We start from the raw sequence: 23,036 nt of genomic DNA on the forward strand, positions 1-23,036 counted from the left end.
AAAGATATGACTCTTCCGTTTCCCTTCTTGAAATTGCCCTCAAATATCGAAATCGTATACACAAAATCGACATGCGTTATGCGAGTGCCTGTAATCAATTGATCAATATCAGAGAATAAATATTTTATATAAATAAAACGGCTTCATATACGATGGAATTTAAATACCAAAGTAATATGTATTCGATAATTTAAAATAACAATAGCAAATGGAACAACTGGTAAAGATTTGGTAATTTATTACGATTTGGTAACAGACATACATATATATTGTACAGAAGCGTTGATACAATGGAGTACAATTGGATAAGTAGAAAGAGATTACAACATGCCAGGCATACTTGGGGTTGGTTAATCCCAGTGAAAACCTAATGGATAAAGCGTCGGTAAAATCGCTTACCGTCGGTTAGTTTTCGCCATCCCTACTTGCCCGTTAGTGACCGCTAGAGCTCGCTCTTAACAACGCCATCTGTTGGAAAGGAAGATTAATCGATCTGGGGGTAGTACGGAAAAATACATCGCTGTGAGTTTAGATGGCGCCAAAACGTATCCCTTGTTTGTTGTAACCCCGCTACAAGATTTAGTCTATCGTAATTATAGTATATCTTTTAGAAACATAAAGATAACTATTTGATACTTTTATAGCATATATTAATAGATTTCCCTCGAAAGAAAGATAATAATAAGTTAATTTATAAAATTAAAAAGACAGAAGAATTGTGAAACGCTATATTTAGAACCCCTTAAAACTACTGAAACTATTTCAAAATTCTTTTCTTTTTTCTCCTGCTTTGATTTTTAAATTCTCAATCTCACGGAAAAATAAAGCAACTATAAAAGATACAACAGAAAACAAAACTTGACTCACTGTCAAGATAAATTACGAAATAACAGCATTAAGTAGAAAATTAAATTAAGCGATTAATCAAAATACTCCCCAAAACAACGAAACTAAATCCAGCGTATTTAATGGAGGAGAAATACGAAAACGCGCAGGAATACGTTGCCGTTTACGTAGTTTTAGAATCCTTAATCATCAGCAAGCTGAACGTGTAACAGTACTACAGAGAGGATAAGATGAGAGACGAGAAGAAAGAGTTTTACAAAAGAGTCTTAAATTTATCTTTTCGACGGTAACGCTCGTCACCCCTGCAAAAACTAGACAAAACCGATCGACAGTGGTTTCCGGGGACGACGGTGGGATGGCTATTACGTAAAAGCTTGCGATTAGCGACGACCACGCTGGTCCGGGATCCCTTTGATCGCGAAGCCGGACTCCGCGTATAATCATGCTGCTACCCCAACTTCTCTCCTCTGCCTCGTCCCTTTTTCTTCTGCTTCTTCTTTGTACTCACGGTGGATGGCGATAATTGTTTCATGCCCGCAGGAAGTAAAGCTCTTTATGTTGGGAGCTTTATTTTGCGGCTGCCGTGCCGGGCATCTAGAGGAGAGCCAGGATTAATTAATAACTATGCCCCATCCACTTTCTCTCTCTCTCTCTCTCTCTTTCTCTCGCTCTTCCCTTCTCTCCTCGTCTTCTTGTCTCTTCGTTCTTATTTCCGCTCTATTTCCCTCTCTTTCTCCTCTCTTTCCCTTCGTTTCTTCCTATTTTCTCCCTTTTTTTGTCGCACGACCTTCGTCGTTCTCTTTGTTTTTCTACTTGGATCCTCTTCATCCCTTACTATCCATCGTTTTTCTCTTCTTTCTCTCGCTTCTCTTTTTCCCCTTCCGCGACGACATTAAGGCTAATCTGCAGCAACGAGTTCGAGGCAGGCAGCCCGAGCGAAACCCGGTCGAGTGAAAATTAAATCAGAGCTTATTTGTCATAAGCGACCGTCTGCCTTTTTTATTCATCGCGGACTTTGCGACGGATTAACGCCGACCGCGCTCACCCGTCCGTCTGACTACCGCTCGACCGTATCTACTTGCGGTCGCCCACCGATGACGCGCCGACACCGTCGCTTCGCCTCCTCCTGTTGCTGTTCCCTCCTATCGTGATCTGCATACCGTCAGGATTAGCGAATTAACTGTGTGAGATATACGTATCGTGTTGAAGCGAGTGGTTATACGGGTTATGCACATATATTTTAATATTAGAAATATATTTCGCTCTGTCGAAGTCCATCGCGGATAAGAATTAAATAAATTAAATTAAAATGCTGAGGAATTTGTTTGAAATTTTTGAGCTAACAAACAATTCATAGCTTCTCTGATAAATAAAATAAGGATATATGCAGAATTCATAAACGCTATTAGCTGATATACATACGTATTAGTATACGTGTATTTCAGTAGTATAATGCAATGTTAATTAGCTGCATAACCCGGTAACAAAATTTAAATTACCGATAGTCTTGTGTATACTTAGGACTAAACGTTCTTGAAAAGAGATGTTCCATTTCCTCAATTGTGCAGAAAATGCGTTAAAAAAAGGAAAAAAGAAAAAAAGATGTTTGTGAGCCCACTGGCATTGTCTTCATCAAGATAAATGAAAGCTTCAAGAAAATATCTTTATAACGATATCCTGAAAATCTATCTCTACATAAAATTAAACAAACTGTAACATCTACAATTCCAACATAGAAGCACGCACATTTTCTAGACTTCGTATTCTCCTCTGGAAGCAGCTTTCACTTTTCCAACATCTCATCCAATAACTGAAGCCATACTTATAGCCTGAATTCGATCGGCCATCTATCGAGACGTATACGTCCGCGATGCCTCAGTGGCGATATAATTTTATATAATAAAGTATAGCGTGTAACCCTAAAATGCGATGAAGCCGACAAAACTCGAGGCTCGCGCTAATGGAAAATCTCGTGCAACCAGAGCACAGACTCTAACCACGTCATAGTCGAAATCATGCAGACTTGCGTTTGTTCTAAAGGGGAAGGTCTCTCGCCATTTTGCCTTTCTTCGCCTGCACGATTTTCCTATCGGATATTTGAAAAGCGATCGCGTTATCGAAGCATCACGGCGGTCAATGGTTTCTGATCGGGGCAAACGAGCGCGAGTCGAAATTGGTATGCCCGATTGTCGAAGGGTGTCCGTGGCAACGCGTGTTATTTCGTGAAACGGATCTATTTTGAGGGTGCCTGACCCTTAAGTGATATGTGCCAGGAATAGGAAAGGGTCTGGAGCCTATGGTTGAAGGGGTCTTGCGACAAGGAGGAAACGAGGTAAAGCAAGCTGGCGAACGAACCGAGAGGGAACCAAAGAGAGGAACTTGTTTGCGCTCAACGAAAGAAAGAATTCAACGTGGGGGTGATCGCACGTCCGGGCATCTACATGTATTTTCCATTCGTTTGGGATCCTCTGGATACGAGGAGACCGAGGCAAGGAGGGAAAAGAGAATCAACGGTCGTAAGGAAGAGGACAAGGGCAGGGGAGGGGGGTTAGAAACTGTGAGAAATAATGAAAAAAAAAAGAAAGAAAGAAATCGAGGCGCACAGTGTGGTCGATACCTTTTTATCCTATAGACCTTCGTCATCGACAAAGTCTTTCTCTCCGCAATACCTGTGTGCTTGTACAGTCTCGCTCCTTCACTCGACGCTATCGTCTTGCCGGAACTCACGACCTGGAACCTCGAAGCCGGTCACCCCTACACCATCCTCTCTGCCCACTTTTGCAAGGCACTTTTCTTCCGGAACGCTGGCCCGACAATCGTATTCCCCATTCCGCCATTACGTTCGTCCCGGCTGTTCCATTCCTTCAATCTGGCCGCGTTATATAAGGAGTTCTTTCCTGTCTTCTCTCTCGCTCTTTCTTCCTTGCTTTCTTCTCCTTTATTGTGCCGCACCGCCACACCCGTTTCTCCGTGCGTCTCTAACTCTTTCCGTTCTCCGCCAGTCGCGTCAAGTCAGATTGGAAAGTGTGAGCTCCGTGGAGAATTCAAAAGGAGAGAAGAGTCAGGGGCAGCGTTGCCTTTACTTCTGGTCGGTCAACTCTCGAAATTCGACGAGAATGTGGATACCTGTTGAAGGAAAGGCTCGGCTGTCTCGTCGTGCGCGACGTTCGATTATATTTTTTGTGGAACGGCTTGCGATATAAACTTGATAAATTGTTTGGATTTGCCTCGTCCCTTATCGCGGGATAGTTCGCGTTTTCGCGTCTTCGAAATTTGACAAAATTGGATGATCCAGTTTCTCGTCTCTCTCGACGATGTCTGATTGCATATTGAAACCGAGATGTAAGTAGCTTCTAGAAGACAGGCATTTGCAAGTAATATTCTATTTCACGGATGGATCAAACATAAGAGATTAGTAAGATCGAACAAAGAGGATATCACAACCTTTTATAAAATTATTACAATCGCTAAACTACGGATATTTGTGGCAATTAATATTTTCATGGACGTAATTAAAGAAACGAAATTTAAACAAAGATTTGTTTCACTAAATATTATAACAATTAGTTTACCTTCCTAATTTTACATATTTTTTCATATCACGGGCACTCTGTAAATTACCGTGGCTCTAAATTTTACATAAATGCATAGACATTCACAGTCTAACGACCACTGTCACGATTTTAAAATAACCAATACCGATTGCAATTTCTGCAACCAACGACCGGATCGATATTCCTAACGGTACGACATTGCTTTTCTCTAGTTCTCCTTACTTCCACGCGGCAAAATCCGATGGTGCCGCCATGGCGCACGATCGAAGCTCCGGTATTGCGGAAGCGAGCGCGACGAGCGACAAATTCTCGCGCGCTTTATATTCGCGACAAGTGCAGACGTGCATTCCCGTAAGATTGGAGTGGAAACTTTCCTCAGCGTCGTTGAATATTGCCAGACTGTAGGTAGTAACGCGCGCGACGCCCCGGAACTCGACGTTCCTCGTTCGAACGAGGATCGTCCGTGAAATCACGCGTGCTGCCCGCGACGCGGCCGGATACAGTGGCTGTGTGCAGCGTGCACGCGCATCTCGGTGGCTCGTAAAATCTGTAGCCTTTACTGCTTTGCGAGATTGAAGAATCAGGTTGTAAAGGGCTGAATCCGCGCGGATAAAGCGCGTCGAGGGGATGAGTGAGTGGTACGGTAGGTTGCGACGAAAGGATACGTGTGGAAACCGGAGAGAAAGAGACGAGAAAATCGGCATAGTAGAGAGGAAGGGGACAAAGGGTGGTGGTACGCAACGAAGGGTTGGTCGAAATTGGGCTAGCGACGACGTTGGCGAGGACGTCGACAGGTTTCATAGAGTCGGCGACAGGGAATGTTGAAATATAAAATAAATATCTTAAATCCGGCTTGATCCTGGCTTTAATTAAAAGTTGATCCTGGCGTTCGATACTGTCGAAAAGATTCCCGTGGCGCCATCCAATTTGCGTGTGGATAATTTATCAGACGGCCCTTTCAAACCGCCCGTTCATCTCACCTTCTCCGTTTCAAATACGCGTTTCGTCGCGCTGCCAATTATATCGCCGTTGCTCTTTTAATATTCTACGTAGATGGATGTATATACGCTCGTATTCTACGTACGTAGACATACATACGTTTCGATGTGGAATTAAATACAATACCTGTATTCATATATGGTTGCCAATGCCCCCGTCAATTATTTCAAGGTACCATTTTTACCATTCGTCGACAAAAGACATAGAAACGATATTTGTGGCACCGGTTCGGACGGTGATTTCTTATTGGCTGCCACGACGTACCCCATCCCCCGAATCCAGAACCTCTTGACAGTGGAAACTTACGAGCTTCCATTTAACTCTGGAACCGCGAATCCTCCTTGTATTTCATCGTCACGCCGCGAATTCTGTTTCAATTTTCGAGGCTCACCTCGGCTTCTGCCTTCCGCTGCCAAGGTTGCACTCTCTTGTCCCCATCTCCAAACTCCTACCCCTTCCATCGTCGTATGAATGCTAACGCGAAAATTCTAACCCAGGAATGCTAACTCAACAAACTATTCTCCATCGAGAAGGAAGTAAATCGCGAATAGATCGAACGACGAAAAATCTCCTTTCGCTCTCGCGTTGGATTTTTGCGAGAAATCGCTTCACGCTCTGTCTCTCTCTCTCTCTCTCTTTCGCCGACTGGAATGGGATACGATCGGACGACACGGACCAGGAGACGACAGGCAACGAGACAGGATACGAGGGTAATCAGGGGGCGTGGAAGAGAGACAATCCATCAGCAAGAGCCGCCGCGTGGCTGTTACCCACTGCCATCGGTGTCGTCTGCCATTGGCAGACTTTCACCCCCTGGCGAGTACGCTAACTTCAGCGGTGGTGTCGAGTGAGACAGAGACTCGATGATACGAGCGAAAGTTCCACGATGCGCTGCAACCGCGGTTTTTTTTCTATTTTTTCCTGTTCTTTTTTTTTTTTTTTCTTTTGCAACAACTGCCACGGCAATGGCGGCAGTCAGATGCAGATGCAGATCATCCGGCCGATGCGAACGGCCGACAACTGTTCTCCACGGCGCGCTGACAGTTCGTCTGTTCGGCACGTGTTCGAACGAGTTGGAAATTAGTAGGCGGCGGCTGAAGGATTTAGGAGAAAGTTGAACGTCGTTTCGGAGTTTTTGGTGCTTCGAATCTCCCGCTCGGCGAGATTAAATTGTGCTACAGACAGTTTTGGGGATTCTAAATTGAAACCATGTCAGCGGTGATGTAGTCACGTGGGAATGAAGATAAGCATTCTTGAATTTAGGTTTCTTTATTCTTTTATTTTTTCATGTTAAGCATTCTTTATAGACTTTTTTCTTTTTTTCCGTGAATAGAAATGTAAAAGTATTCAGAGAATGTAAGATTCTTTTCCTGTATAGTTTGGAAAATTTATGTTCTAGGAAAGAAAGTCTATCATACTTTATACATCAGATACTCTAAATTCGAAGCGAAAATTCTGTCGATTGTTGACTTACGATTAGAAATTTTCATCTTGTTTACTCTCTTTTACGAATCGCATTCAAATACTTTACAAAATGATACCTAAAATAGAATAAAGAAATATAACATAGAGATAAATCAACAGTATCGTCCGCAAACTCTTTATTTCCGAACGTGAAACCAAATCTACAATAAAAGTAGTAGCTAAGGACAGATTATTTCTTGTATATTCTAAAGCTTCAAAAAGCTTTGTCACGAAAGCAAACGAACGAATTACACAAATGTTCTGGCATAATTTCCCAACAACTCGAATTAATTAACATGACCAAGAGTCGGAATGGAATCATATCACTAGCAAAGGTATTTCCAACGTCACTGTACATAGCGTCCTCGGCTTCTGAAAAACGGCAGCAAAGAACGGTGGCAGAGTGACGCGAGACGATAGAGGTGTCGTAATGTAAACCGCAGGGTTAATTATCCACCGGTAGAGCTGTGACTGACGTATGTGGCAACAGCAGGAACGACCTGCTTCAATATTGCTGTGTTGACATAGAAAACAGCCACGTGAAGTCAGCCAGCCAGGTATGTCCGCGTTTAAAACAGTTAGCGGTATCGATTCGGCCTGTAAACGAGAACAAGAAGAAAAAGGCGTCTGACGTTTCACTGCGATAAAAATATGCGAGAATGTGGCGAATAACCGTGGTCACGTTTTCGTGACTCTGCGAATAGAGTGTTTTCAAAATGTGAGATAATTGAGAAAGCGATACAATGATAAGAATAATTTTTGTTTAATAGTCAAATGATTGATTCCACAATTCTGTGATGTAATTTGTTTGTCGTATATTCTGTGATATAGTAAAGTTCTAAACTCGGTTTAGGTTCTATTTCTTTATAGATGTTCATGATAGTGTGAATTTCACACAGACATTTGTTATCTCTTTATTAGTAAAAGCTCAAGCTCGATCTATAGTGGCACGTATATGTTCATTAGACAAAATTGTTCCTTTTATCGTACCTTGTCACTTCTGCTTGATTGATCTGTGGTTCTAAAACATGCTGTATTGTTATTGCATTTACGAGACGAATGGTCTAGCGTATTATCTGTTTAATGCGTCGTGGCCCTGGAACATCACCCTAATGGGCTTGCAAACGAGAATAATCCTGTTTCACGCGTGAAGGGTTGTAGTAATGACGATAGCTATTCTTTGCCGCATTTGTCTTTTTCTTGCCCACGTTTTGCCCCTCGTTCACGATCGTTGGAACTACACTGTATAAAACTCAAGGTCATCGGACTAGATATTACAGCATCGACTATTTTCTCTTTCTTCTTTTTTAAAACCTTTAATTAAGCACATGCGTTAATTATCTCAAACTCGTTCTTTACTAATTCTTATCTCTTTATCAAAATCGAATCTATCCAGCTCTGCGAATTCTCAACAACCCAGCAATCAGTCCCACGACACACGACAAAGATTCATCTTACTAATTCTCTGAAATTACTACTCTACACTGTTAACCATCTACTCCATCACTGGCTGAATTCTTTGTTTCTTTCGATTTGAGAATATATTCGAGACGAAAAAAATACCGGGAAACTTGAAAAGAGCTGGTTCGCGTAGAAATTAATAATTCAAGGTCGACTTTCGCGGATAGAACGCACTCGTAGACAAGAAGCGAAAACAGGGACAAAGACGCGGGCTCGAGAGCGAGAGTAACAAGATAAGAACAAAGATGGATGAGTGAAGGGAGAAAGGTAGCCTAGTCAACGAGGAGACCTCTATGCATAAGCCAAGCTTTAAGGATGAGAGATACGTGTCTAACGAGGTACGGGGCAAGGAGTTGGTGCCGCGAGCAGAGGGATGACGGAGAGGGGTGAGACGCGAGGAAAATTATTAATCACGGCTGGGATTTCATAAAGCTCCGTTTAAGCTGTGCACAGTGCATCGTTTATTACCAGGTTCTCCGTGGAGGCTTTACGCAACCAGGAAATACACTGGTACTGGCTGCTTCTAACGGGCCCTCCCGTATATTACGTATCAAGGCGGAGCCGGTTGATCTTGCCCGCTAGAATAACTTGCTCGGCCTCCTTTGCGAAAATTGAACGTCGCCGCCTCCGCGGTTCGAATTACGACCGACGACGTCGTCCGTGGTCCGTGGGCTTTGAGTAAACTCGAGGACGCGGTTTGTTTAGACAGACGGCAACCCGCCAAATTATATCGGGGGACCAGATTTCCTGATCCCCCGCTTCCGGTAATATTCAAGTTTCTGGAAACTCGTCGACTGTCGTCCCGTCATATCTAAATTTCATCTTGAGTTTCGTTAAGTTTCTTGTCTCTTTTGTCAGGCAGATTCTTTTATTTGTATGTTATTCCTTTTTACGAGATCATGTCACCGTGTCTTTTCTTTATGCGAGCTAGGAAAGTTTAAGGTTCGTGCAGTACATTCCTCTGTTTCTTTCGACGATTTGTGTCACTCGAGCCCGCTGAAAGGTAGTGTCGGGTTTCCCTGCTATTACTAGGGTTGGATTCAACCCTTTGCTCTCTCTTTTCTTCAAAGATCCCTTTAGAAAGTATGCAGATGTTTGCGTATGCAGGTATTTATTACATGGTACAGTTGTACTATTCTCTTTTATTTATTTACCTGTTGATGTTTCTATAATGGTTCCGTAGTTGTAACAGTTATTCATATTGATTATTGTAACTCTGATAGTGACCAGATAATTTCCTTTTGTTTCAGGTAAGTGCTACTTGCAGAATATGGTTCCTTTCAGATAACGATGTAAGTGATACTTTTGAGATATACATATTGCTGAACCGATATAGATTTCTGAAAATACATTAGAAACTGCATTTACGAGCTATATGAATAGCCAGCACGTTATTTATTATATCTAAGAACGTTTTCATTGTAATATGATTATCGATAAAAGTCGGTATTTCGCAAGTAAATTTAATTTCAACGATACAAATGTTAATGATACTTCATGAAATAATTACTACACTTCCATAAACCCAATCTAAACAGGGCGCAAAAGTAGCATTCGTATTTTTAATTGCGAACAAGCTCAGGGTAATTAACCGTCAGATTAAAAAATTAATTCTCAATTTTATGTAACAGCAATAATTTTACATTTCGCCACACGAATCATATCGCGCCTAGCTTTAACATTCCGCAGACCATCCGAACAAATTTTCAACTTAAACAACCTACATTTTTAACATTCGTTTAACGTTGAATACTTTCGCATGTCACGAAGCATTCTGTGACATGCTTCCACCAATTTCGTCAATCGATGACGATGCATCGTAACCTTTGTTTCATCGAGAACCAGTCGAGAGCGCTCTTCTGGTAACGGAAGCGCGCACGTGCGTTGTGCGAGCGCGTGCACGTGACACGCAAGGGACGGGATCAAGGAGGGTGGTTTTCCCTGTAAACTAAGTAGTACAGTCAGAGCGAGGTATCGAGTGAGGGGTCAGCTCAAGGCGTACTAGGAAGGGATTATCCGAGTCGGTATTCGGTAATTGCTGCTAGCAATTTACTCCGGCAAATCCCCATTAACCGAGCCGACGAACCTGTCGGATGTATTCCTTCACGCAACGACAGCTGTGTGTGCGTACTCGTGTAGTCGTGCGTGTGCCACGAACACTTTCCATGACTGAACGATGAATCTAATCGAACGAATGCTGAACGCGACAGGCGAAGCCTTCTTTGATTTTTATTCATAAATGACGACAGATTTGACAATGCCACGTGTGAAAGCACGTGCGTCTCGAAGAAGACGGTAATAGTTAATGACGATTGCAAAAGATTCTTACTTACTCTAGTTACTATAGATAGAGTGATATGATATTTGAAAATGTTGAAAAACTTTAATATATCATACATTGCTTGTAAAGATGTGAATTATCAAGGAATACCATTGCTGATTTTAGTCGATCACAAATGAATTATATTTAATCTTGATATGTACCAGTAATTGATATCATATCGTTTTTGTAATATAAAAAATCGTGTAACGTTACCGCGAATTAATCGAAGATCAAATAAGTAAACGGCGTTTTTGAGAAGTACACGAATGAAATATATTCACACTTCAATAAAATGGGATTAATTTGTATGATAGAGAAATCTATCTGTAATGGAAATATAATTCTAAACATCGTGTACTCTTAATGAAACAAAGCTCAGTTGCATTTTATGTCCATATTTCTTCACCTGAAGATACGATCTATTCTGTGAAATATAGTTTAATAACAATAACTCAGTGAAACTATATTAACGTGTATCAACATATAAATCAAACAATCTCTCAAAAAGGTTTTGAACAACCTTTCATCTTAGTGCAAGCGAAAAATACACCCTTGAAACTCCATTTTTTAAGACTTAAAAAATCCTCTTACAGCACCATATACCAGCGATCTCATCTTGTAGGTATTAAGCTCGCCATAAGACGCTACGTTGGTAAAGAAACCGACTCCAAACAATCGATGCTAGAATAGATCTCGTACGAGAGGAAGGTTAATACGACATGTAACGTGACGTTGAGTCGAAATCGAGCAACTCCCCGTACTATCGTGAGCTTGTGAAGCAACTGTTCCTTCGAGACATAGCGCAGATATCGCGGCAACGTAGGTCGGATTAGGATCTATCCTTTAGCCTGCCATTCCTTTCTCGAGTAACTTGACGGTGCTTCACGAGGAAGGTCCAAAACGTGGAACGACAGTGTGGCAGTGGTTGACTGGGAATAGGATAGAGGGAAAAGGAGGAGCCGATTTCTCTGCATCTGGGGAAATGTGCCGAGATTACGGATCCAATTCCAATAAAGTTTAGCACGTGAGCCGACTGACAGCGGGCCAATTATTATTTAACCGAACTGGTTCCGCTCTTGAGCTTCCAGTTGAACCTGCTCAAGGAGAGAAAAAAAGACACTTCAGATATTCACGAAAATCTTCTGGAACGTGCCGCGAAAGAAACTGTCTCCGATCGCCTGTAGGATGGTGGAAAAATGGTAACGATTTATATCTGTCTTTGGAATCTCTCTCTTTCGTTGCTGCACGTGTACATGCAGTTACTCACGAAAGAATTCGAACATTTATAGAAACTTTATGAATGTATTATGTATATTATATGAAACATTTTACAACTTCAGTAGTATTATATTGAGATTCGACTATCGTGATTAGGTCGTTGCTAAGGTCTGAAATATTTAAAATATATATAGAAGTTACAAGATATTTAGCCAGGTATATACTTCGTGGAGATCATAATAGTATTCAAACAGTCAATAATTCATTATATTAATAAGCCTCAATATTCAGTGGAACTACCTTCAACGCTTATTATACGCTTCAAATGGTCATTCATAATTTACACTAATTATCTTTTTTTAATTTATTTTTTCAAAATATATCAATATATTAATTATACCTCAAAATGTATCGTATGATGTAACACACATAAATATGTACATGAGAATTTCCTACAGTGAGTGTCCAAATACTTTCTTGAGTCACTGCACTTCGAGATGGAATGTGGACGTTGACGAGATTACAGGCGCAATTTAATTTATCGTGGAGCCTAAGTACAATCTTAAAGAACGCTCCTTATTGTCGCGTAATTGCTGAAGTTATTATTTCGAGCAGTAATTAAGCAACGCTGGTGTATCAAAGGAAGGCTTTTTTGATCCTTTATCCGATAGTAACATCAAACGATTCCGTCTCCCGTTTGATCCTTCTTCGTTAATAGCAATAAGAAACACGCGGCTGCGTTCCAGCTTCTCTCTATCAAACTATGATTCTTTTCCTTCAGCTTTTAAACGTAACCGTTTGTTCAGGCTGTAACGACGTTTCTTTTGTCGAATGCTTGTCGAGTTTTCCTTATAATTGAAAAAGGTGACGTTCCATAGATCGCATTGCTGTCATTCTTCTGCACCGACCTATCCTTATGTACGCTATTCCTACAATAGTTTACATTTTACATGTTCCCTGGAGAAACCGTTCCTTAGTTTTTCGAACTGTTCGTATTCGCGTCTAAAAAGTTTTCTAATTATGATACTTTAAACTGATCTCATCTACACGACGCCACGTAACTCCATAAATTCGACAAAATTACTTAACATCAGCTGTATGTTACTTACATCGCTAGCCACGCGAATTATATATATTTTGTCGTAGGAGACGTAATACATTGAAATATACTACACCATAAGATTCAATATTTCATAAAATATTGACTTGCGTGCCTTTTTTCCAGTAAATATTATTTAAACCATTCATATTCTTGAACATTTCTTATTCCATGAAATATGATTTTTTTAATCATTCTAAATAATTTAATAAGATACGTTGGATGACTTGCCGATGCCACTGTTAACAGTCTTCTCCAAAGACAGTCATATTACGTTACTATTATTACGAAACATGATTATTACTATGACTGCTACTAAACATGACAACTACTGAATCTTAAGCTACGATTACAGTAAATCCGTGTTCCGACGAATTGTAGAATTTTCCGCAGTACGTACAATGTACTAATCGAATCTTTTCAAAATTCAACAGACCGCTTCTCTTTCAATTCGATTCACATCGATTATATACACCGGGTACCTACCAATATTGTTCATCGGCCCGTGCCAATAATCGGCAACGTCCAATTAATATTAATTATTTGAGAGTTCTTTCACGGAGCGCGAATTTTTCGGATTAAACAGATCGGGAAACAACGAGAGCATCTGGCAGCGCGAAATAGGGGACAAGGAGAGAGTTCATTCGAAACGGCGACATCATTGATCCCCTGTTCCGCTTTCTGGTTCGATGCTTAGCGGCGTTAATCAATACACAACGGCAGCCAGTCGGTTGCAATTTAGAGTGAGCGCAATTGTCGCTGGTCGCACATCGCCGTTTCATCCATTCATTAGGCATTTTCTATCGCGTAGACGTTTTTCCGTTGCGTCGACGTTGTTTTCGCCTGCGCTCCAGCACTACCCGCCACGGTGTAGCCACGTTAATTGGCTTGCGGTGTCGGGCAACGCTCTCGTAATTAATTACCCTGGTGTCGGCTATACACCGTGATGACATTATGCGACGACATGTACGCGAAGATGGCAAAAGATTATCGGTAAAACCGGGTGTGTCACGGTTCCCGGGTTACGCGTACGTGGAATCGCCCCGCTATCTAATGTCTCGTAACAAGATCGGCATAGGAACAAGATCCCTGCAACGAGAGGTAGTCGAGCTCTTCGCCCTCGTTTACGCTCACCGGTAAGTTCTCTCGCTCTAATTGTTGTCGATCAGTGCTCGATGTATGCTAAATTATATAGCTACAAACAGCGAGTGTCTGTTAAATTCATTCGACAGAGCTCCGTTCGAAATTGCTCATCGAGGTCTATTGTTGCTTTAGGACTAATACCGATTGATGCAATTCCCAATTGATTCATTGGGATCTGTAGCTCCGGGTCATATCCGATTCGATGAATTTCTAATTTATTGAAGGAAGGTTCTTGGTTCGTGAAAATATACGGAATATCTTGTAAAGATTACCTTTTCCTGAGCATATAAATAGTTAATTAAGAAAAGGAATCATGTTTTAATATCGATGGTTATATTTATGCAGAATATCATTTTTAAATGATGATTTCATGGCTGCTCGTATGCATATCGCCTCAAAATATTTATTTTTAGATAACGTTATGAAAGAAAATTATTGTACATTCTAGCATTTAAATAAATTAGTTACATTCTTCAGACAAATAAAATAATATACGAAGATAATTTTCAATTTAAAACCAAAGATCGTCAACAGTGATGGAACAATGCGACGTATCAGCTAATAGTATAATTTCTCTATTTCTCAGTTTACCTTGGAAGACTGGTTTATTTCTTTAGAGTTATAAATTTGATGTCCCTAGAAAAAGGAAAAACATTTTCCAACCATGCGTATGCACAATTGATGCCCGTAAATATTTCGATGCCTCTTTGTTCCGGACCCCGTTTCGCGTGCAAATATACCGCCCGAAGGCTTGCGTCACTACTATGGAAATTTATGTAAATGCAAAGCGAAATTCAATGAGTAATTTTTCACTTCGAAACGAATTAACGTTCGAGAAAACACTCCCCTGCCATGGCGTAAGAGCGCAACAAACACACGTAATCAATTAACGCAGGTAGACCATCGACTAATCGTATCTTAATTGCAAGCACAAATTCAGTTGAAATGCTGTTTCTTCAGTGTTAATTATTTTTATACTAATTAAATTAAATAATACTTACTATTTGTATCATTACACGGTTTTCACACGCCAGCTCAAGTTTCAAGAACTTGATGCTTCGTAACGCTATGCAGCCAACTTCCGGTATGATGAAAACGTTTATGGTTAGTTTAGGTTCAATGCAGGCAAGCAACGCGACGCTACCGTATGTCATATAGTAACCTGAAACTGTAAAAACTCAGACTAAGTTCGAATTTTCAATCTCGTAGGAAATTCAAAAAGTTTTCTGATTTCTAATCCGAGGAAGTATCCTTTCTTTCAAAGGTCTTAGAACGGTTTCTATGTTTGCTTTAAAATGAGAAAAATTTAAATAACTATTAAAAAAATCATTTGATTTGATATTGTATACGGTAATAAATAATATACATATAAAATACTGATATATCAATCGTATGATGTTTAGTGAAAACTACATGCAATTTGTAATTTATAACGTGTCAAGCATTGAAAGTTTATTAAAAATGAAAGGTATCTTAAAAGTGTACGTACTTCTATACAATTGGCTTATAACTTAGCCTTTTAACTTGTAATCTCGCTACATCTGCCTCGCGTTAACGCTTCGTAGTATTATTAGAAACATAAACCTACCAAATTGCACGATGTCATCACTACCAAATCACAGCCCAACGTTATATCGCTCGTCTGCATCAGACCCGAACAAACATCGTCCTTGACAAACGTTATTTCACACATGAAATTCTTTTATCGTTTCAAACGCGATGCTTAACCTGCATTAACACACGACGTGTCACAAAAGCAAATGATTTTGATATTTCTGCTAATATCGCGCCGTAACTCACGGTAATTCAATGGGCACACGCGTTTGCTCGCATTTAATTTCTCATCTGTCGCGACGGCGCGGCATGTCGTGATGCCAGCCACTAGCTACGAAAATTTTACTGTGAAATATAAATGCGGCTGTTAATTCGTCCGCAGGTCCGCGTTTTTTCGGTCTGAATTTATTATTTAAGATCTGTCCCTACGCGTCCATGGCATTGCGGGGGAAACGATGGCTCGTTGGTTGTCGAGCCTCGCTCGAATGGGCTTGCTGGAAGTAAAATACGAGCTTTGGGTCCTGTGCATTGAATTACAGTAACTACAACAATAATTTTAAACCTGCGGAATTTTTTTTCTTTTTTATGTTGCAGTAATTTCAATCTGAAGAGGAAACGAAATTTAATTTTATGGTTAATTTTATGGCGAGGTTGTTATATATTTTTAAACTATTCTCGAATTCCTCGCCGTTTTTACGAGATTTTTAATTCGATCATTCGGGGAAATTTTTATTATGACTAAACGTGTTCTAATATTCTGAAATAATTACATGTTTGAATTAATTAGCAATAATTAATTATCAGTAATATGAAAATTGTCGCAATAGCAACCAAGACCAAGTCTGACGCTTTAAATCGTTATTAATGTCTGGGATTGTCGAGTGTAATTATTCTCGCTATTAATATTATACTATCGTAGTTGACACGACGACAAAATTAGCTATCATACAATATACTAATACACTGGCACCCAGTCCATATCCCATATTAAAAGAAGTGGGACTTTTTATGCTTTCGTGGAATTAAAATGTATTAGCTTTCTACTGTTTTTATAACCACACGTATCATTCGTATCGAATTCATATCGCAATTTCGACCTATATAATCTATTTATGTGTACCGTTATAAGAGAAATTGGATTAAATTGTCTAGTAATATGAAAACATTTCAAATACATTGTAAAATTATAAAACTTCAACATTTAAAGTTCCTTTTAACTTGTCAGTGCAACAGTATTTTACAAAATTATTCTTCGACGTCTTTTAGATTTCATATTACTACTTTTCATAAGGACATACAAATTTCTGTATTACACGTTTTCACAGAAAAGTCGCATAAAAGTATAAATCAAAAAATGTAATAAAATTTCTTCAACTCGTTACAAATAGCAAAAAGAACTTCGTGATAGAAAATTTTCTAACCAACAAGAGCGGAGAGTCTCGGATTTTCTAGGGAAAACGTAAATGACCACGATCATTACAGAGGTACCTTTCTTGCAACGTCAGAGCTCAATGATTTAGCAATTCACCCCCTGCAAGAGTCGCGATGTAGACAATAACGAGACGAGTACACGTACCGACCATTCTACAAATACTTTGAATGACAGATTACTCGCCGGCTCGCCGCAAATCCCACGAAGATGCGTCGAAACTTTCGAGTCGCGTTGGTGGGTGTAACGTGAGCTAGGAATGGCGTTGGGACGTCAATCATGCGCGTCTCTTCGTGATGGTAACGGCGGGCTACCGCTTCCGTGTCGAGTCAGAAGTCAGGTATTAAACGTAATAATTACAATCGGCGTAGCCGCGTTGCGGTATGTTCACGTGACGACCAACGGGAGAACGATCGTTTCGTGGAAAATTGTGAAGCTGTCAAGCACACGAAAGGAACACGTTCGTCCTATCAAAACAAGAGAACGATCGATCAAGATAGAAATATATGGAAAAAGAAAGCATAAAGAAGAACAAGGTGAAGGAGGAAGAGAAAGGGGATGAAGAACGGAAGAAGAAAACAAGGATAAAGAGAGAATCAACCCTATACAAGGTTAGAGAGCTCCACGTACACGCGACATGCAAGGACGTATCGATTGAGCTACAGCGTTAGATCCCTGTTGCACGTAGACCAAATGACTACGTATTATTCCCCACTTACTCCTGCCGTTAGCTCGGCAAAGAATACGGGAACACGACGTGAAATCGCTCGCGTGCCGCATGAATCATCATTCATTTCGTGTTACGCGGGCTGACGTACGTGTCGGTGTTGTGCACCTGCAGCTAAGTCTACGTGTGCAGAAGCGTGTCCACGCGGTCTCTGAACGACGCCGGTCTGGTGGACGCCGGACTTTTATCTCTAGAATCGGTTTACATGACCGGCATCTGATAACACCGTCACCGAACACACCGGGATACCCCTTATTTACTCCGTTTTTACGCCGCCTATCCTCTTCCATTTTATACGTTCTCGCTCTTTTCCTCTCCTGGGTTTAGTCTCCATCGTAGTCCTCGTCGAGGGTACTTTCAGGGACAACCATGTAGGAGAAGCTACGATGCGATCTTTATCGTCGTGGTAGTTGTCTTCGAAATAGTCCATCGGTCGCTGATGGAATTCCGGGGAATTGTTTCCGTTAGTGTTTGGAAATGAGGTTCGAGCGAATAGCTCGACTGAAAGGTAACGAGCGAAGCTAGTTTGAGGACTTACGGAATGGTTCATCTTATACCCGATTCTACACTGGAATTGCATAGTGTTATTGCCGAGACAGGGAATTGCGAATAGGATGCTGTTCGATCTTCTTCCTGAATTTAAGGGATGAAACGTTATTTATTGCGTGTCAGTAGGGCCAGATCGACGTTGCTCGTGAAAATTGGAGAGGAAGATGCTTTAATGAAGCTTAATTTTTATTAGTTTTGTTCGATACTAGGATTTTTTCTACGTTTTATAATAAAAATAGAAAATAAGATATATATGTGGTAACTTGTATGGGTCTTAGGGTAAGGACAAGTAATGATGTTTTATTTGGAGTTAAGTTTAGTTTAACAAGCAATACTCAATAGAGAAAACTGATTACAATATCGTCGTACGCCTTATTATCATACTCAGCTCTCAACTTCCCGATTCATACTCTCCGGCTCCTCCACTTACACTCTCTGACTTCTCGACTCACACTGCGACTTCTCAACTAACATTCTGCCCGTTCTAGCATCCTTTTGTCTTTTCCTGGGCCCACAACGCACGTGTTCCGCAGACGCTCGTTGCCAGGGTCACGTAAACCTTTTCTATAAAACTATACAATTGAAAGACCGACGACACATTGATGGACCCGACGGCGCCTCGGCTCTCCCGACATTTTTGATGGTTGACTTGATGTTTCTTAGGCCCTTTTCCCCGATACTACATATAATTTAAATGGATAGTTTATAATAAGAAAATATAATAAGAATTGAAAATATGTCTGATTAGTATGATCATACCTATTGTACATCTAAATCTTTCAATCTTTTGTATCATTAATTCGTTGAATTATTACGTGTTATTCCATTAACTAAATTAATCGACAAACTCTGTCTTTTGAAGCCTAATTTTCAAAACTATCAGGATTAAGTATCAGGAAAGAAATACAAAAACGGGACAGAACACATCCTATCTCTGAAAATGTAAAATATCTATTACATATCAGATCTTTCTCTTATCAAATATACAAATACCTTCTTCCCTGACATAACCATCGAAAACACCATCCACGAGATTCGTCTCATACTCTATTCTCCCCAAACGGATTATTCATTACCAGCTTCCGGATAGAACGCGTCCCAGTGAAAGATCCCACGTGCAACAGCTCGACGAAGCGGATGATACGCTTAAATATCCAGTAGACCGGTGACAGTAGGAAGGAAGAAATCGCAGGACCGGCAAGCTGGTATCGAGGGTTGAACGTGCAAATCACGATTTTTAAGTGATCGTTACTCTCGTCGGCACTTAAGCTTCATTCACCGACAGACCAACCAAGCTATGTAGAGTAAGAAGATCGTAGCTCAGAAAATCTTTCTACTAGTACAGGCGCACAAGCTTTTCTCATTGGGCTCCTCGTCTTACGAATAATCGGGAAGATTCCGAAGGACGTGTTACGATGACAAAATGGTAGGTCGGAAGACCAGACAGCGCACTTGGTTTTCAGGGGTTCACCACTGTTACGTGGTAGGGATATCAAACAAATTGAGTGGAGATCCGGTCGTCTGCTCGTTTATAATGATATCAACGCGTCTGTCAACCCTCTCTTCCCTCTTCTTCTCTCTACGTTCCTGCATTTCTCTATTCTTTATTCCCTCTCACTCAATGGCCCTTTGTTTGCCTCTCCCTTGTTCCGTCTCGTTCTCTGTTTCGCTTTGATTTCGCGCCTCGCCGTTACCCTTTTTTCCCTGATTTTCCCACTACGTACCTCTTTTTCATCCCCTCCTTCTCAATCCTAACAACACCGTCCCTCTTGTGTATACAAACGATCGACAACACACGCGCGTAGCTTCCACACGCATTTTGACGCGTAGTCGCGCGTGAACACGCACCGTATCGACGCGTTGCACAAAACTGGTATCATTACGGAGACCGAGTCGTACAATGGAATCGCAGAACGTCATCGCGTTTCTCTTCTCACGGCTGTTGTCTGCTCGTTGTTCTCCACGAGACATCATTGCGCGGTGATTCTTTCATCCAGAGCAATACGCGAACGCAGGAGATCGCGACGTCGACGATTCCTCATCGTTGCATGATTCTTCCCACTGTGTTTCTGTTTTCGCATTTGATTGCCAGAAAACCGTGTGTAATTCGCCACGTCCCGTGACGCTGGGAATTTTAACGAGCGGACAAATTGTCTCGTCAAATTGATCGTCAGTCGGATTCACGACGCACGCGCGGTCAATAGCAGCGCGACAGTTTATCGACAGGGAAGATTGTTTCGCGTAATTTGTATTAATACTCGAAAGCAGTCTCGTTAATAGTTAAGCGTTCCGCATTAATTGCTATGCACTGCGGTTAATGAAATGTACCAGCATGACAGCGTTGCCGTTTGACAATTCTGTGTGACGCGTTCCGTGTCATCCGCCGCGCCGGCGAGATCCAGTTTCCCCGGAAACGTTGACGGCGTTTAACAAAAGTTCGTAACGAGATTTCGATGAACGCTACTATCTGTATATTTAATGCCTGCAAACAACATAAACGTTTCGCGTAATTGTTTATTATTAGCATGTGCTTGGCTCGAACGAATGTTATAAATATTTATCCTTTTAACGGGATAGGATGCCGCTTGAATGTCATTGTTTATTCATTAAATCGATTTGTATTTACGCCTTTTATAAATCGAAAAATATAGTAGTGCTCACTTGACTGTCACGCTGTGCTCGTTGCAGTAAAGTATAATCGATGATAATGTAGTTACCAATGAGTCGCTGGAATGATAAAATATTTATATTTTTTACTCCACAGCTAGGAAATTATTGTAATGAAGTTAATGAAGTTCTGCCGAAAACAATTATACCAAATATATTGGGATTTAAATCACTTTTATGCGATGATAATATATAGCTAAGGAAAAAATGTCAGACGAACGTTGTTATGTTAACAGTAAACATCTACCTACCACTCTCAGTAATTGTGACAACTCAGAGTATACTAAGTAATGTGAGTATCGCTATAGCTATTTATAAATTGCGTCGGGCTGAACATATTTTTATAACAAGCGGGAAACATCACACGGTATTCCAAATGGAATTCAAATTGGAAACGAAATTGTTTCAGCCGACGTAGAAAAATTAATAAAATCGTTTTCCATTTTCCTGCCTGGCTGATCTCCCGACCCCTTGAAAACCATTGGACGCTCGGAAACATTAATAAAAAGAGATAATCTACCGAAATTGATTTCGTGTGTTCGTACGCGAATAAAACTGTCCATAAAATAACAGGAAAATGCATGCGTACGCAGCTTACAACAGATTCTTTAAATTGTCAAAAATTTCAACAAAAATAACCAGAATTTCGTAACTTGTAAAACTTCTCTAGGAAGACTTCTTAAACCTTCTCACTCTATTTTATTAGCATACGTCACCTTCACAACACCATAAAAGTAATATACAGAGTCATTCATTATATTATTTAAACGATTTCAAAAATCGACGAACATTGTTCGAGTAATCTCAATTTAAAATACGTTCAATTTCTAACCAATAATACAATCAAAACAGTACTCCAACCTATTGTTTTAACAACTCCATTTAACAACTTTGTTCCAGAAGGATTTGAACTTCCAAATCTCAAAATCTATCATCTGCTTATAAAAACACTCCCCCAGTTTCCAAAGTCTGTGTCTTCCCTAAAATCTCATTGATCTTCGCAACCATCTATACCTCGCTTTCGCCCCTCAAACTTGTCGCGAAAAACTTCTCGTCTCTTATTCAGAATGTGATTATCCACGGCGCGTTTTCGTCAATCGTGAAAATATCTCGTGGGGAATAGTAACCTCATTTGAGCATCTGTTTAGAGTTTAGGTCCATACGATTACGTAGAATCCAAAAGAGTGGTTTTTCGGGAGGATTAAGCCGAGGATGATTTTTCCCAGGCGAGCATCGCCGATTTTGCTCGAAGGATTTCGCGACACGACACTGCTCACGGGCTCGAGCGATGATTAATGACGTCGACCTGATATATCACCATCATTTTTTACGCATAGATGGGAGTCGTTGATGTTCCCTTTGGTTCGAGTCCGCTAACGCACATTCACACTCCATAAATGGTGCGTATTACATATATGTATAGATACGTGTGACGCGCATTCGCTGGAAGTATCTACTGCGACAACTAACGACTTGATTAGTGTAAAAAATGAAACAGGTTATTATATATGAAGGAAGAAACGATGATTAGCGACGAATGAACGTATTAAAACTGTATTATGAAAGGTTTCGATGTGAGATTTTGTTTCAAGCGAAAATCGCTTAGAACGCCCATAGAGAAATCCGTTTTGGCAAATATTAGCAAAGTACACGTATACTGGATTAATTTTCAAAGCCGTTTGACGTTCATGCACTGTTCAGGTTGATACAGCCTGGCACGTTAATTGGGAATTTAATAACTTTTCAGTAAAATATTTAACACATGTGTAATTTATAAAGTTTTGTTTGTATGATGTAACGAACATGTTTCGCGTGGGAATGAAATTGTTTCAACGTAAATCTTATTTGTAGAAATATTTAATGTACATTATATGATATAAAAGTATTTAACAATTATAATAATATAAAATTACATAATGCAAAGTGAGAAAAATATAGTTACTAAGAGAAAATTATACGATAGACATTTGTTTTTTATAGAATGTCGCTAAGATTCAGTGAAA

The 23,036-nt window shown here is 40.4% G+C and overlaps 2 protein-coding genes across 4 annotated transcripts in view; one reads left to right on the forward strand and one right to left on the reverse strand.

Moving 5' to 3' along the window:
- LOC117234230 (semaphorin-2A) overlaps positions 1–23,036 on the forward strand; it is a 555,746-nt gene that overhangs the window by 179,916 nt on the left and 352,794 nt on the right. The window lies entirely within an intron of this gene.
- The window catches only part of LOC117234231, a 34,555-nt gene continuing 18,537 nt past the window's right edge, over positions 7,019–23,036 (reverse strand). Inside the window, exon 2 of the mRNA XM_033495227.1 lies at positions 7,019–7,460. Within this exon, the coding sequence (XP_033351118.1) occupies positions 7,182–7,460 (279 nt within the window). The 3' untranslated portion in view covers positions 7,019–7,181. The remainder of the gene's footprint in view (positions 7,461–23,036) is intronic.

The sequence above is a fragment of the Bombus vosnesenskii genome, unplaced genomic scaffold, assembly GCF_011952255.1.
Source record: "Bombus vosnesenskii isolate JDL3184/JDL3185 unplaced genomic scaffold, Bvos_JDL3184-5_v1.1 scf7180000013304, whole genome shotgun sequence".
NCBI lineage: Eukaryota > Metazoa > Arthropoda > Insecta > Hymenoptera > Apidae > Bombus > Bombus vosnesenskii.